The 15,702-nt window shown below is 43.9% G+C and overlaps 1 protein-coding gene across 1 annotated transcript in view; it reads right to left on the minus strand.

Annotated features, from left to right (window-relative positions):
* TSEN2 (tRNA splicing endonuclease subunit 2) overlaps positions 1–8,638 on the minus strand; it is a 40,055-nt gene extending 31,417 nt beyond the window's left edge. The window contains exons 1-3 of the mRNA XM_069483968.1: positions 8,247–8,638; positions 3,171–3,377; positions 1,270–1,351 (exon numbers count right to left, since the gene is read on the minus strand). Of these exons, the coding sequence (XP_069340069.1) occupies positions 1,270–1,351; positions 3,171–3,359 (271 nt within the window). The 5' untranslated portion in view covers positions 3,360–3,377; positions 8,247–8,638. The remainder of the gene's footprint in view (positions 1–1,269; positions 1,352–3,170; positions 3,378–8,246) is intronic.
* Between the last annotated feature and the right edge of the window lie 7,064 nt (positions 8,639–15,702).

Genomic DNA, 15,702 nt, shown 5'->3' on the forward strand with positions numbered 1-15,702 from the left:
AAAAAAAAAGCACAGACAAAGATGTGGTGAAATTGGAACCCTTGGGGCAATGATGGTGGGAATGTAAAACGGTACAGCCAATGTGGAAAAGAGTTTTGTGGTTTCCCAAGAAGTTAAACACAGAATTACCATAAGATCCAGTAATTCCACTCTTGGGCATATAACCAAAAAAACTGAAAGTAGACATTCAAACAGATACTTCTATGCCAATGTTCACAACAGTATTATTCACAATAGCCAAGATGTAGAAACAACCTAAGTGTCTATCAACAGGTAAATGGATAAACAAAATGTGCTAAATCCATACAATGAAATATTATTCAGCCATAAAAAGCAATGACGTTCTGATCCATGTCATGGCAGGGATGACTCCTGAAAACATTATGCTAAATTAAAAAAGCCAGATACAAAAGGATGAATATTGTTATCGTTCTACTTATATATGAAATATCTAGAATAGAGGTAAATTCATAGACAGAAAACATAAAGGTTACCAGGGACTGAGGAGAGAGGGGAATGGAAGAAAAGAAAAAAAGGTAAATATATATATAATTTATCACAGAGAACATTTAAGAGATTAAAAAATATCGATGTAATGTTGGTAGCCACTGCTAAATCCCCCTGCGTGAGGTCAGCACCATCTGCACTCCCACCAGCAACGCCCAAGAAGGTCTCTTTCTCAGGGCCTCACCAATGAAGCATGTCGTCAAACGTTAGGATTTCTGCATGATTGTTTAAATGGTATAGTAGAGCACTTGTAATCTGTATATTTTCTTAAAATAAAACATTTAAAAAACCCTAATTATGTTTTAAGCTACTTGTATTGTTTCTTAAGTAATTATCATGAGCGTTTGAGAGTTCCTGAGAGAAATACACTAAAAGATTTGTAAATTAAAGAAAAGAGAACCAGCAAGTGAGGACTGCACACATTAGTTTGCTTTAACAAATATGTCAATGTCATGCTTACTGTAAATTCTAATTCCAGAAGTAAAATACAAAACTCATTTTGCATAGTACCAAGGCGAACAAGTACTCAGTTACCAACACCTACCACATTGCAATGAAAAACACTTTTGATAATTCTAGAAATAAGATAAAACACATTTTCAGCAATCGTAACAGCCCTCTGCTTTGACTCAAATTACCCTTGTTGCTATTTTTGGCAGTAGAATTGCCAGTATACATGTTACTTCTTTAGAATTTCACTATGTAACCTGAGGTACAGGATTAACAACGAACGAATATGAACCAAATGATGTACAAGTTTACCTTTCCATTTAGCAACCAGCTTAGGATCTGAAATTGTGAAGTTTGGACGGCTTCTTGAAAGAATACCTTTTCCAAAATAACCCTTCCGGGAAGAGAGAAAAGAAAGTTAGTTCACATTTAGTTACCAGTTTTTTAGCTAAGGTAGAGTCTACGGTTGTCCAGCGGTTTCCACAGGAGATTGGTTCTAGAACCTTCCATAGATGCCCAAATCCATGGATGCTCAAGTTCTTGATATAAAATAGCACAGTAGTTGCATATCCTCCCATATACTTTAAATCATCTCTAGATTACTTATGATACCTAATCCAATGTAAATACTATGTAAGCTGTTCTTGCACTGTATCGTTTAAAGAATAGTGACAAGAAAAAAAAGCCTGTATGTGTTCGGTACAGACACAACTTTTTCCCCTGAATATTTCTGCCCTGCAGTTGGTTGAATCTATGCATGTGGAACCCACAGATACAGAGGGCTGACTGTAACTATCTGAGTTAACAGAAGGTTTACCCCACTTGTCATTTTCTCGTTGGTTATCGAACAATTACTAATAGCGTTCTCAGCGTATTATTTCTCTGATTGTTTTTAGAGTACTACTAAGTTTTGAGCACGCCTCGCTGATCCCATAACTAATGATTTTAGTCTAGGCCTAACAGGCTGAGGGCAGGCAGAGACAGAGCTGCCTTGTCACATGTGGCTCGGGAACGGTGTGTCAGCAAGCAGGAGCCACGCCCACCGGGGACAAAAAGCTTCTTGGATTCTTTTGTACTCCAGAATTGAAGTATTCCTCTCATTCCTGCTGATTCCAAAAACAACATATATGTCTCCCCTGTTAATCATAAAATATCTAAACACAAAGAAATTTGAAATCAAACACCTTTTACCCCCCACCATCAGATTTAACAATTAGAATAAATAATGTGTACAGCACTTCATTAAGCCTCCTGCTTAATATTACATATTGCCAATGAAGGCCTCGCTGCTAAGCTGTGGGGGACGGTGCCGTTGGCCTGCTCAGACTCCCGGGAAGCCCACTAGGCTCAGTGATACCTCTTTTTCCATAAAGTGTCTAGAGAAGGCACATCTCCAGAGACAGGAAGCCAGTAACTGGCTGCCTTGGGCTGAGAGTGGGAGCGGGGATTAAGTGCAATGAACACAAGGGGACTTTCTGTGGTGATGGGGCTGCTTTAAACTGGATCGTGGTGAGGGTTGCACAACTCTATAAATGTATGACAATCACTGAATTGTACACTTACAATGGGTAAATTTTATGGTTGTAAATTATACCTCAATAAAGCTGTTTAAAAAAAATGCCCCCAGCAATGAACAGACTATGGAAAATCACAAAAAAATAAAAGCTCCCAGTCTTAACCCAAAACTATCATTGCTGAAAAACAGTAAAGACTAGAACTTTTCCTCATCTAAGAAGAGGTCCCCAACCAGGAGAGAGAACAGATAAGGAGCTACATTCCAAAGTCTCATCTGACTGGTTCATGAGCTAGAGCAATACGCCACTCTGTGGTTACCTCTGGGAGTGGAAAAGGACTGAGTGGGAATTTTCACTTTGTACCTATTACATTTCCATAAATATTATTGTTATTTTTTACAATGAACATGCATTGCTTTGATAACTCAAAGACAAAAAAGGTCAATCCATCGCCCCTACTTCATGGCTGAAACATAGGTTTGTGGCTGGGGGCGCTCTATCTGTCATTTTATTACCCTCAATGTATAGCTCTGGGTCACTTGATTCAAATTGTACTGTCCTTGCACTGGACCAACTGCAAGGGAAGACCGTGCATCATTCATGGTCCGTTTGGAGTGGATGGATGGAATGGGAAGAAGGAAGAAGGATTGCTTGCTCAGGGTTGGTACAAGGTAACCATACCGCGGCGCCTGCACTTACTTTCCCATAGAGCTGTTGGATGTCCTCTGTGTTCCTCACAATCACATTGTTGTTAATCATTTCGGCATGGAATATCCTGAATTCTTTCTTAGGACTTTGGTCCTGATCAAAAGGGATCGGCCATGGAGACTCATAATTCTCATACACTCTTCTTTTCCTTTTTGGGGCGTGGAAAACGGCTTCTGCCATTTTTCAGGGGGAACTCTTCTTTAAACAGTAGACAATAAAGAGAAAGAAACAATCAGTCAATAACCACATTGATCAAAAAAGTATGTTTATACCTAGGCTCAGAAAACTTTGTGGTCTGTGGAGAAAAAACAGTATTTATAAAGCAGTAAACCAAAAGACACAGAGTAGTAGGAACATTTTGTATGAGCGGTGCAAGTCACATTCACCTTTTATTGCAGATTAATCCTCACAGTAGTCCCCAAGAAGTAAGTGGTATTATTTCTACTACAGCTAACAACGCTGAAGCCTAGTGACGTGTCCAAAGTCACAATGCTAGGTCTCCTGAGAGCAAGCACAATAGGATTTCTGTGAATCAGGATTATGTCTATTCTTTCAATCAGCCAACAGACATTCACTGAGTACCTACCAGAAAATCCTAACAATCTTAGGTGCTGGGGATATACAAATAAAACCAAGAAAGACCCTGTCTTCAACAAATTAAATCTGGTAAGTAGAGTACTTCATTTTCCAAAAAAGGATCTCAAAAAACATTCTAAATATTGGGTCAATCATCTCCCAATTTTTACAGTAAACTAATAAGTAATAATGATGGCAGCAGTTGTTTAAAGGTCTACTACACACCACCAAATGCTAGAAGCTTCGAGCAGGGACTCTAAAGCCAAACTGCAAGGGCTGGAAGTGACTTCACCCTTCCTAGCTGTGTGATTTTGGGCAAAAGTTACTGAATCTCTCTGTGCTATAGTTTCCTTACCTCCAAAATAAGGGCATAAACAGACTGTCTTATAGTTAAGTGCTTAGAATAGTACCAGGCACGCGGCACCATGCAGTCTCAGCTGCAGTTATGACTATGGGTGAGCACTCGCAGTGCCATCTTACCAACGAGGAACTAGACCCGGGTTAGAGATTTGTAAAGGGCCCCGACAGAGGTAGCACTGGATGACCCAACGTCTGTTGAGCTCCAAAGCCGGTGCCCTTCTCTCTGGGTTCTGCTTTGGTCACAGGCAGCATCTGTACCCTTCTGTGACAGCTATCTCTCAAAGACAGAAGCTGAAGGGTTACTGAGCGATTATGGAATTACCAACTGGGCACCCAGCACTGCGAGGGAGAAAAGGAAGCTGAAGCCAGTACCTCTCCCTTCCGGGCCTTACAGTGGACTGAAGAGATGAAACAAGCATACAGCACACCTGAAAGGAGGTCAGAGGCAACAAAACCAGCTGCGATCCAGTAACGGCTAAAGGAAGTAAAGTCGAGTACTTTGTGCGATGAAGACACCCAGCCACAGCAGATGCATTTACCTTAGAAAAACTTAACCATACCTGAGGGAATAAAATGTAAACAGTGCAAGAGCCTCTGCTCAATCAGCAGATACCCTGGAATGAGACGGGAGACTTGAATCTGCTGCTCCCTCAGTATTAGGTCTGCACTTGATTTTAACTGATCACTTGTCTGGTGCTTGAAGATAGAGTGGAGCCACATCATACACGTTTAACCTCCGTGGCTCCAAGCCTTCACGAGGGACAAAAAAAAAGATTATCTAAGTGTCCCCTGTGCTCAGTGCCAGCATCGCATCAAGGAATGGATGCAATCAGGCCTGAAACAAGAAGGTGGCCAATGCTGAGAGAGGGGAAGGTGAGTGGTTTTAAGGGTTTCCTGACCATTAAAAAGAAATTAAAAGCCTTGTCCAATGTGTTGTGATAGGTTTATCCAAATTCTCAAGGAAGAAGTTGAAGAATTAAACGAGGACATTGAAAAACATAGAACAAGGAAGAGTTAGAGAAACTGATAACTCAATTACAAAGGTAACTATGAAAAACAAGATGAATCAGCAAGTTGGAACCCTCCTAGAATTGACAAAGTGTTCCAAGCAGCAACAAGCTAGAATAATTTAATCTCTAAATAAGGGCCCTCAATGGAATTAGATACTGAGCATTACTGTATATATTATATATTTACACATACATATTGCTGTATAGGTTTTATAACAAAACCATGTCTACTGCATGTTCATGGGAAACCTAAGAGATTCTCTTCCAAGGGCATTTTGACTAGACTTTTGCCATACTTGCTGACTTATACCTCAACCCAAGCCAATGATTATATCTGGCACTTAACTGAAGATATAACAATTTATTCCAAAACTGAAAATAAACAATGTCAGATTAGCTTTTGGGGGGCAGGATGTTGGGCTCTAGTGAGGCCCCTTTTTAGGGATTTCCAGGAACAATTTGGACTTTTCTGAAATTTTTCACTTGTATAACAACCTTTGTCCAAAATTTGACTTTTATATATCACATTTGGAATTTTAAAAAAAGACTTAATGGCTAACTTCAAGAAGTTCCAATTAAATTTTCTCGACAAATACAAATGAAAAGTTGTATTTTAATTTGCCTGGTTTGTTCAGGATTTTCCCTTTCAGGCTGCTGTCACACTCTAAAAATGGTAAAACTGAGCTGTGACACTGGATGGCAGGAACTGGTGTACCCTACCCAAGTGTGTGGGGCGGAACGGTCCCTGCCACAAAACAGCCCTGTTAAACCTCATGATCCAGGTTCTAGCATCACTCCTGCTCACGTGACTGAACTCACAAGAATTTGGCTCACAGTAGACCCTCCATACATGCAAAGCTGCCATCATTATTGCGTGACCTTGCAAAACCCACTTAAGCTCTCTAAGCCATTTCTTCATCTTCAGATTGAATAACAGGACTGGAAAACAGTCTAGCAGTTCCTCAAAATGTCAAATACAGAGTTAAAATATGATCCAACAATTCTACTCCGAAGATAGATCCAAGACAAGACATGTATTCATGGAAAAATTTGTACGTGAATGTTCACAGCAGCATTATTCATAATGAAAAAGTGGAAACCATGCAAATGTCCATCAATAGATAACTGGATCAATAAAATGTGGTCTAACCATAGAATGGAATATTATTTGGCCATAAAAAGGAATGAAGTTCTGATATATTCTACAACATGAATGAACCTTGAAAGCATTATGCTAAAGAAAAGAAGCCAGACACAAAAAAACCACATGAGACCACTAATATGAAATATCCAGAATAGGCAAAACAGATAAATTAGGGGTTACCAGCGGCTGGGGAAAAGGGGAAATAGGGAGTGACCGCTAATCGATGTGGGTGAAGGAAGGGTGAAGAAATGTTTTAATAATAGATTGCAGTGATGGTTGCACAACTCTGTGAATATATCCTAAGACCACTGAACTGTACATTTTAAAAGGGTGGATTTTATGGAATTCTATGGTATCTAAATAAAACTATTATTTTAAAAAATTCAGCAGGAAGAAAGGTATCCCCCAGGCTATGTACCGCAGGAATGGTTTCACAGACACCAGTGTGAGGCTTCTGGAAAAGACTGAAAGGAACTCTCTCAGAAGGCAGAGTTCACTTTCCAAGTAAGAAAAAACAAATTCAACAGGACAAACCAGATGATCTCTAGTTTCGTGGAGGAATTTTCTTGTGCTGAAGTTGGGAAGCAAAGCAGAGGAGAAAGGACCGCATTTGCCTTTCTCCATAACTGCAATAGGCATTCAAGAAATGTTTTAGTGTCATGACAGAACGGCATGACCTAAGAGGTGGTATATGAGTCAAATTAGAAGAGGTAACCATCACAGGTAGGTACAAAGTGCCAGGCACTGCCTGTGCCATTTGCTACACATGTGGGTATTACAGTCATCCCTTCCTATCTGTAGGGGGTCGGGGGGATTGGTTCCCTCCCCATAACAAAATCTGCAGAAGCTCATGGTCCCTTATATAAAAAGGTATAGTATTTGCAAATAACCTACGCACATCCTCCTGTATATTTTACATCATCTCTAGATTACTTACAATACCCAATACAATGTAAATGCTATGTGAACAGGTGTTATACTGTATTTTTTTATACTATTTTTTTCCCCCAAATACTTTCGAATTTGTGGATTTGGAACCCGCGGATAGGAAGGGCCAACTGTATTATCTTCATTTCACAGACAAAAAATAGAAACCATACCTGAAGGCCACAAAAAAGCATAGGGGGAAGACTGGGTCAGTAGTGAGATTTGGGATGCAAAGGCTGGTTTAGACCTGGAGTCACTACAGGTTCCCAAGCAGAGAATGATTATTGACAAGAGCAGATGAAGAAAATTAACCTGGGAGTGGTACATAACGGCGACCCTCAAGCTCAGCCACCCTTAAATCCCAATGCCCAGACCTTACCTGCAATTAACTGCTTTGGAATTTCTGGGGGGGACCCAGCTGATTTCAACACGTGGCCCATCAAGGGTAACAGCATGGTCTGTTGAAACTCAATCCCAACAATCCCCTGAGGTAAGCACTATTTTTATTCCCATAGCACAGATGAGGAAAGTGAATCTGACGGGCTAAGCGCACCTGTAAGGGATTGTTAACTTTTTTCCCCAAACCTGGCCATGCCTGACTCCACAGCGCATGTACGTAGATTACTTTCTATCAAAAGCAAGGCCTGATCCTTATTCTTCCCCTGAGCAGACACCTAATACCTTTTAGGTACTCAGTCAACGTCTGTCTGAAGAGCAAACAAAAAAGGGGCAGTTGGCTTCAGAAATTTTCCAACTCCCTTGACCCAGGTGCCAAACAAGCCTGGTTAAAAACCCCCCAGCCAGCAAAGCTCACCTTCTCCCAAGTAAAAAAACACATTTGAAGCTCCACCTGTGTACCTCCTGGGCTCAGGGGGGCAAGGATGAAAGGGAAAGATAAACAATCCTGCCTCTGGGGAGCTTTCAAGTTAGAACCCGAGAATAAAACATAAAGAGATGACAAGCCTTTGAAGGCTGGTGTGAGGATTAGATGAGTAATTGTGTGCAAGGCGGCTTGCCTCGTAAAGGGCCTACCACGTGGAAAGTGCTCACCTGGGTAGCTGCAACTGCAATAAACCATTGCGCACAAGCGAAAAAGAGTTACAGGCCAGACGAATCCGTAACTCCCCGCCTTAACCCTTTGCTTTGTCCCTTGAGTGTCCACCCGCCCCAACCTCTCTAGAGGCAGAGGCTCCTTACGCGCAGAGTGTTGGAAGCACCTAGAATTCCCCAGCCCCCAGCACTGGACAAGGCCTCAGTGCTTCCAGAAGGAACAAAGGGCTACAGCTGTGCGGAGAAGAGGCGGAGGAGTTAACCCCCGGCAGAACGTAGGCAGCCTGGCTCCTCGCCCCGGCAGTCTGGTCCGGCTGTGCGACCGCAGGAAAGCCCCTGGGCCCTTTCCGCTCTCGCCCTGTAAAGCTTTCGGAGGAGCGCGTTCTCCTCTGGCGGCGGAATCCCCGCACCGGGATACACGACCGCAGCGCTCTGCACCCGAGGACGCCTCCTACTCCACGCCCAGGTCTCTTACCTTCCTCGGCCCCACGCGCTCGCCGTTACCCCAGCAACGCCGGCCAGGCGGGGCAGACATCGCTGCCGTCAAGCAGTGCGGCCGCAAAGCCAGCCGAGGACGCAGCCTCAGAGCCAGCGAAAGAGCCGGCCGGGTGTTGGCGCAGTGCGCCTGCGCACGGCCTGTCGGCCCGTGTTCTTTGCGCAGGCTCGTCCGCCGCGGAGTCAGGCGGAGGCGGCACATTGTATTTTCTGCTCTCGAGGGGATTAACTGGTCTGTCCCCCGGTGCAGGTGCCGTTCTCGTTTAATCTTCACAACAGTCCCGCAAGATCGGTTTTACAGATGAGATACAATTAACTGCCAGATGTCATAGTCACGTGGGTAGCGGAACCGAGACCTAAAGGGTCTTTAGCCTTTGGAGCCACGGGATGCTTGAGGCGACCGGACCTTATTAAATGGCCCCGGTCCTGAGGAGACTGCCCTCAGCTTTCTCAGTGTAAAATGGGGGTCACTGCAGTGTATTTGTATAAGCTGCAGCATGCAGGGAACTTGTAAGGGTGCTCTTCTCGCAGACCAAAATCCACTGTGTGCCCTGGCTGCCCCGTGCAGTGTAAAGGACAACAGGCCTTTACACTCCTCTCTGGCTGTGTGATCTTGAGTGAATGACTTAACTTTTCTGAGCGTGAGTTTCCTCTACTTGAAAATGGATCGTCAGGATTATAAGAAATGGGCAAAACAAAAGTGCGATGGGAGTGTAAAAGTTTCTCCTGACCTTGTTATTTTAAAGGAGGCTTGGTGGGGAGTCTAATATATACCTTACCAAATATTAATCACAGGCTTTCCAGTGCACAGACTGGGCAGAAGGGGAAGATGGGTGACAAGGAAGGGTGGCAAATGCTGCTGGAAAGATTCATGGCACTAGGTATGATGACAGACTTTGAATTCTGGACCTGTTCAACTTTCTCTTGTTTCCAGGCTTTTGAGAATGCTGTTGCCTCTGCCTGGAACATAATTCTCCCCTCTGTTAGCTGCAGTAATTTCTGGTCGTCCTTTAGGTCTCAGCTGAGATATCACCTCTTCTAGGGGATATCTGCTTGGATGCCTTGCCTTTGTGTTCTGCAGGACTCTGGCACAGCCTGTTTCCTTGTCCTTTTAAAGTGGACTGTGAGCTCTTGGTTGAATGAGATCACGTGTCTAGGGTAGGGAGTTCAGGCTTTAGATAAATCAAAATCAGAAGAGCTTCATGAGGCCGGGCATGGTAGTCCATGCCTGTAATCCTAGCACTCTAGGAGGCTGAGGCGAGAGGATCGTTGAAACTCAGGAGTTAGAGGTTGCAGAGTTAGAGCTATGATGGCCCCACTACACTCTAGCCAGGCCTGAGCAAAAGCGAAGCCTCACCTTTACTAAAGACAGATAAAACCATCTGAGTGCAGTGGTGGGTGCCTGTAGTACCAGCTACTCAGGAGACTGAGGCAGGAGGATCCCTTGAGACCAGGAGTTGGAGGTTGCAGTGAGCTATGATGGCACTACTGTACTCTAGCCAGGAGACAGACTAAGACACTGTCTCCAAAAAAGAAAGAAAAGAAAAAAAACATGATTAGAATGGCACAAAAGAGGGGAGAACATTGGCAAGAGTCACGGTATACTGGTATCGATTGGGCAGGGAAGAGAGCTGGAGAGAAGTTGTAATATTGTACCAGAACGTGCCAATTCAGGAAATACTTGTTTTTATCCATAGAATTAGAGGTTTTCTTTTTTTTGAGACAGAGTCTTGCTCTGTAGCCCAGGCTAGAGTGCTGTGGCGTCAGCCTAGCTCACAACCTCAAACTCCTGGGCTCACAACTCCTGGGCTCAGCCTAGCTCACAACCTCAAACATCCTCCTGCCTCAGCCTCCCAAGTAACTGGGACTACAGGTGCACACCACCATGCCCGGTTAATTTTTTCTATTTTTAATAGAGACAGGAGTCTCACTCTTGCTCAGGCTGGTCTCAAACTCCTGAGCTCAAGCAGTCCTCCTGCCTCGGCCTCCCAGAGTGCTAGAATTACAGGTGTGAGCCACCTTGACTGGCCCAGAATTAGAGGTTTTTAACAATGAAAGGGAATTCAGAGGTTGTCCAGTTCAATTTCTTTATTTCACTAATAAGAAAATAGGTCCAGGAATGGGTGCAGTGGGATGCCTGTAATCCCAGCACTTTGGGAGGCCAAGGCAGGAGGATTGCTTGAGCCTAGGAGTTGGAGGCTACAATAAACTTTGATTGTGCCACTATACTCCAGCCTGGGTAACAATGGGAGAGTCTGTCTCTACAAAAGAAAAAAAAAAAAAAAAAAAGAAAATAGGTCCAGAGGCCCTGGGAGTTGCTAAAGGTAAGCAAGTCTGAGGTGGGGCTGAAACTAGAGCCCAGGTCTCCTAAATCCCAGCCCACACATTGAAGGATTTGGGAATTGCTGATAATGGGATCTTAGGTGACATTATCTGGAGCCCTCACAGTGGGTCTGAAGTAAAAGCTACTGAATAAGAGATTCTTCCTCAAGATTTTCTCCTCAATGTGCATTTAAACATTTTGTTATGATCATTTGCAAACATACATAAAAGTAGAGAGAATAGTCTAATAAATCACAACCTTCAACCTTTGGTATCTTGTTTCCTTTACACTCTCCATAGACACACTTTTATCTCCTTTTTTATACATATATTAATACATGGATCAACAGTGTAGTTGATTCTCATTATTCGAGATAGGTCTGTTCTATAAAGTTACTGCAAACACTGACTTAGTGAATGCTAAACGATTGTTTCCAGGAAAATACAGGGTTCGGTTCCTGTGAGCCTCTGGTCACATTTTCATCAACTGAGCAGTACATAACCTCATTTTATGTGTGTTTGTGTTTGAAGACACCTTGTTGATTCATCAGCACTGAACTCAGAACCAGCAGCACTCTAACTCGTGCTTAAACAAAGCTTAACTAACACACATATTTTCCCCATTAAGGCACGTTTCTTGGCTGGGGAACACTAGATAGCACTTCGGCACTCCACTGGGGGGCCATTTTAAACAGCTAAATCACCAAGAAAAAGCACAAAGATGCAAAAAACATGGCACTAACTGGAGCTCAAAAAGCATACTTATTAATATTTATGTTATGAGAGCTAAAACAAGAAGGCAGAGAGTCCCCTTGTTCATCCTCAGCTGGGAATCTGCATATTGGGTCACTCAAATTTTTTGCAGCTCTGTGCACGCACACAGCTGTGGATGACTATGAAAACGAGGTAGTGATTTTGGTATTACAAATAAATTTTAGCAAGTAGATGAGTTTGCAGATAGTGAATCTGAGCATAGGGAGGATTGACTACACCAATATATCTCTAATTTCATTAGCACATCTAACAAAATGAACAATAATCCTTAACGTTATTTACCTGTGAAATGTTACGCAGAAACCCCATGTAATATTTGGGATATTCAGATATACTTAAACAATAGTCAATCTGAAATTAAAGTTTACCTGGGTGTACTGTATTTTATCTGACCACCCTAGTGACAATTTATTGGGCATTTACTATGTGCCAGCCACTTTGCATCTATTATCTTACTGAATTCTCATAACAAGCCCGTGAGATGGGTGTTATTTAATATTATCTCCATTTCACAGTTGAGCCCATAGTATTATAGCTTGGAAGTAGTAGAGGCCAGATGAAGATCTGGATCTATGGGGTTTACATTTTTTCAATCTATCATGCTGGATATGGGAGAGCAGTGCATTAACAAAATACAACATTCAACATTGACACATAAAAATGACCAATAGTAAACGTTGGTGGGAGGTCAGGGAAGACTAGGATGGGTTGAAGGGCCCAGGAGGCTTCTGGGAAGAGGTGGCCTCTGAGCTGAGCCCGGAAGGAGGGTTACCACGGGAAGGTGCAGAGGAGAGGGGCAGATGGCAGTCTGGGGCACGGGGCAGGCCCACGTGCAAGGCTGGAATGGGCTCTGAGGTTCCGGAGCCAGGGAGGAGCTGGGCCTGGCTGGGGCAGGAGGTCGGAGCTGTGATAAGGTCCGATAGGTAGGGCGGGGACCGATTGTGGAGGCACTTGAATTCCAGGCTTGGCTTTTGGACTTTACCCCGTAGACAATGGGGAGCCACCAGCGTTTCTGAGCAGGGCAGGGCAGCCGGAGCTGTTGCCCCATTGTTTTTCCGAGACAGGGTTGAACCCTGTAGTATTTCAGCGAGTCCAGCAGATGGGGACATTTCAGCAAATTTAAACTACCCAGTGTCTTCATAGACACCTCTTGGGGGCGAACACTTACCAGGACCCCGCTAAGCCTCCATGTGTTTACTCTCAGCATCCTTAAGAGAACATGCAAGGGTTGTGAAACAAAAATCAAATCAGGGACACAGTCCAGCCTCACTCTGCTGGGAGATGAAACCTCAGATAACTTCACAGCTTTGGAGGAGAAGTTGTCCAGGTGAGCAGGAGGAGGAGGAGAGGGCAGACAAGGGACAGTACCAAGTCCCCTGCATATATCGTCTAACAGTGAAGCCTCTCAACCGTTCTTTGAGGTAGTTGTTGTTATCCCATTTTCCAGGTGAGGAAACAGATTCTGAAGGGTACATTTGCTCCATTATTTACCGAGCTGACACTTGGGTAGGCAGAGGGATGGAGCTGACGCCGTGTGGTGGCTGGGGGAGGAGTACCCAGGGCATTGCTTTGCCCGGTGGGCCCTGTCTAAGGGCCGAGGGTCCCTTGTGCAAAGAGCTGAGCATTACCTTAGATCCTGCTTTGCTTGACAGCATTGATGACGAGAGCTATCTGGACTCCTACCCTTTGCACTAATCCAGGTGCCTTTACAAGATAGACTCACTGGTCTCCAACAGCTGGGGGAATTAGGGATTACCGTTCCATTTTACAGGTAAGAAACCATATTCAGAGAGGTGAAAGGACTTGCCCAGGGTCACACAGGGAGTAAGCCCCAGAGGAGGATTTGATCCCAGATGTGCCTACTCCTGCCCTGTGCCTTCCGCGGTCAAACATATTCTACTTCTGGGCAAATTTCCTAGAGAAACTTGGGCATCTGTACCCAAAGAGACACATACAAAGATTTTTATCAAAGCATCATGGTTTGTAATTTCAAAAAAAAGGAGACAACCTAAACGTGCATCCCTGGAGGAATGGGTACATAAAACGTTCATGCAGTGGAATACTGTGCTGCGTCCAAAAGGAATGACCAAGCTCTTTTACATGGAGTATGTATGAACATGGATAGACGTCAAAAACATAGCATCAGGTGAAAAAGGCAAGATGTAGAACAATATGAATGTATGATACCATTTATATAAGTTAAAACACAAAATGATACCAAATACTGAATGTGTGTATAGGTGTGTTGAATTATTTCAAAATAACAGGGAGGACATGCACCAGATTCATGAGTTATCTGTGGGACGTGGGTAGTAGATAAGGAGACTTTAGCTTTATTTCCTAAAAAGAAAAAAAAAAAATCCCAAAATCCCACAAAACTGAAGCAAATATGGGTGGTGGGAAGATAGGTGATTGTTAAATGATTTGTTGTGTTGATTTATATATTTTAGTATTTGAACAAAAAGATGCTTCAGGCAAATAAATAAATAAATACAAAGCTGGAAAACAGCAAAAGCAAAGCAATTTTCCTACATAAGATCAACTGTTTGGGGGTGGTGGTTGCTGGTACTCTGGGAAGGCCGAAGGGACCTGAAGAAGGCGGCCGGGGAAGCAGCCCTCAGCTGCGGGCCTTGCCCAGCACGGGCCTGGGGTTTGTGGTTACGGCGACGTGGGGTGGCGCGGTCCCGTTCACAAGCGTTTCCCGGGTGAGAAGGCGATCCTGGCATCCCACAGATGCTCCCACCACCCTGCGACTGCTGTGTCTGCTGGGGAGAAGCAATCGCCAGGGGCGGTCGTGGGACCCCTTCGGGGAGGAAACAGAGACCCAAGAACGAGGTGCGCGGCCCTGGGGAAAACGTGGCTTCGGTGTGGCAGCTGGGTGGCCGGTAGAGGCCACACACTCGGGCTTCTTTTCTCCCCCCTTTTTTTGCTCATTTTCTCTGAACTCTTGGTCACACAGACCGTTTCTTAATGTGTGTCCTTGTTGGGCCACACCCACCTTTGAGCACCAGCTGCTCCGAGCAGAAAGTGAGGGCAGTTCTCCCTTTGCCGTCTCCCAGGGCTGTTGTGCTGACAAGCGTGTAAAATCATGAGTGCGAAGTTCTTTGCAAACTATTAGTCCTGCAACGGGGTAAAGTATTAAGATGATCGCTTTTCCCTCTTCCTTACATTTGTCATATCACACAAAATAATATGGGAGACATACTGAGCCTAGCAATTAGCTTTCATTGGCTCATTTTCCCACTCTTTGATTCCTCGCCCCACTTCTATTAGTAAATACTTTTATTCTCCCCACTTTAAAGAAAAGGAAGGTGGGAGTCAGAAAAGTTAAGTAACTTACCCGAAGAAACCCAGATAAGAAATGGCAGAGAGGTTTTAAACCCAGGTCCTCCACCTGCAGGGCCCTTTGCCTGTGTTGATGCTGAATCCATGCAATGTATTTCATGATCTCATATCTTATCCAAAAAGGTGGTATAGAGAAACTTTTGTGTTTTGTTCTGTTTCTCTCCCTCTTTTAACATAAACATCTTCTTTGTTCCGAGTTGCTTTTGTCTTGTGTGTGACCCACTGCAGGTCACCACTTCTAAGCTCAGGATCGCATTTCCTGGGTGGCCGAAAAACTCTCTGGTCTCCTCACAGGAGTGAGAGGAGAAAAGGCCCAACATAGCCCAAACCTGGCTGTGCTGCTTGCCTGGGTACATCTGCCTCAGATGTCAAAAGGCCTGAATTCCAGGCAAACCAGGAATAATGCCCCAGTCATCAAATTTGAAACCAAAACTCAGCAAAGACTTGTATTTGCTGCCAGAAAGCAAATAGCTTTTTCTTTTCTTTCTCATTTTTTTCGCCCAAACAAAACATCCTCTTA

Source organism: Eulemur rufifrons, chromosome 10 (genome assembly GCF_041146395.1).
Source record: "Eulemur rufifrons isolate Redbay chromosome 10, OSU_ERuf_1, whole genome shotgun sequence".
In the NCBI taxonomy this organism is placed as follows: Eukaryota; Metazoa; Chordata; class Mammalia; order Primates; family Lemuridae; genus Eulemur; species Eulemur rufifrons.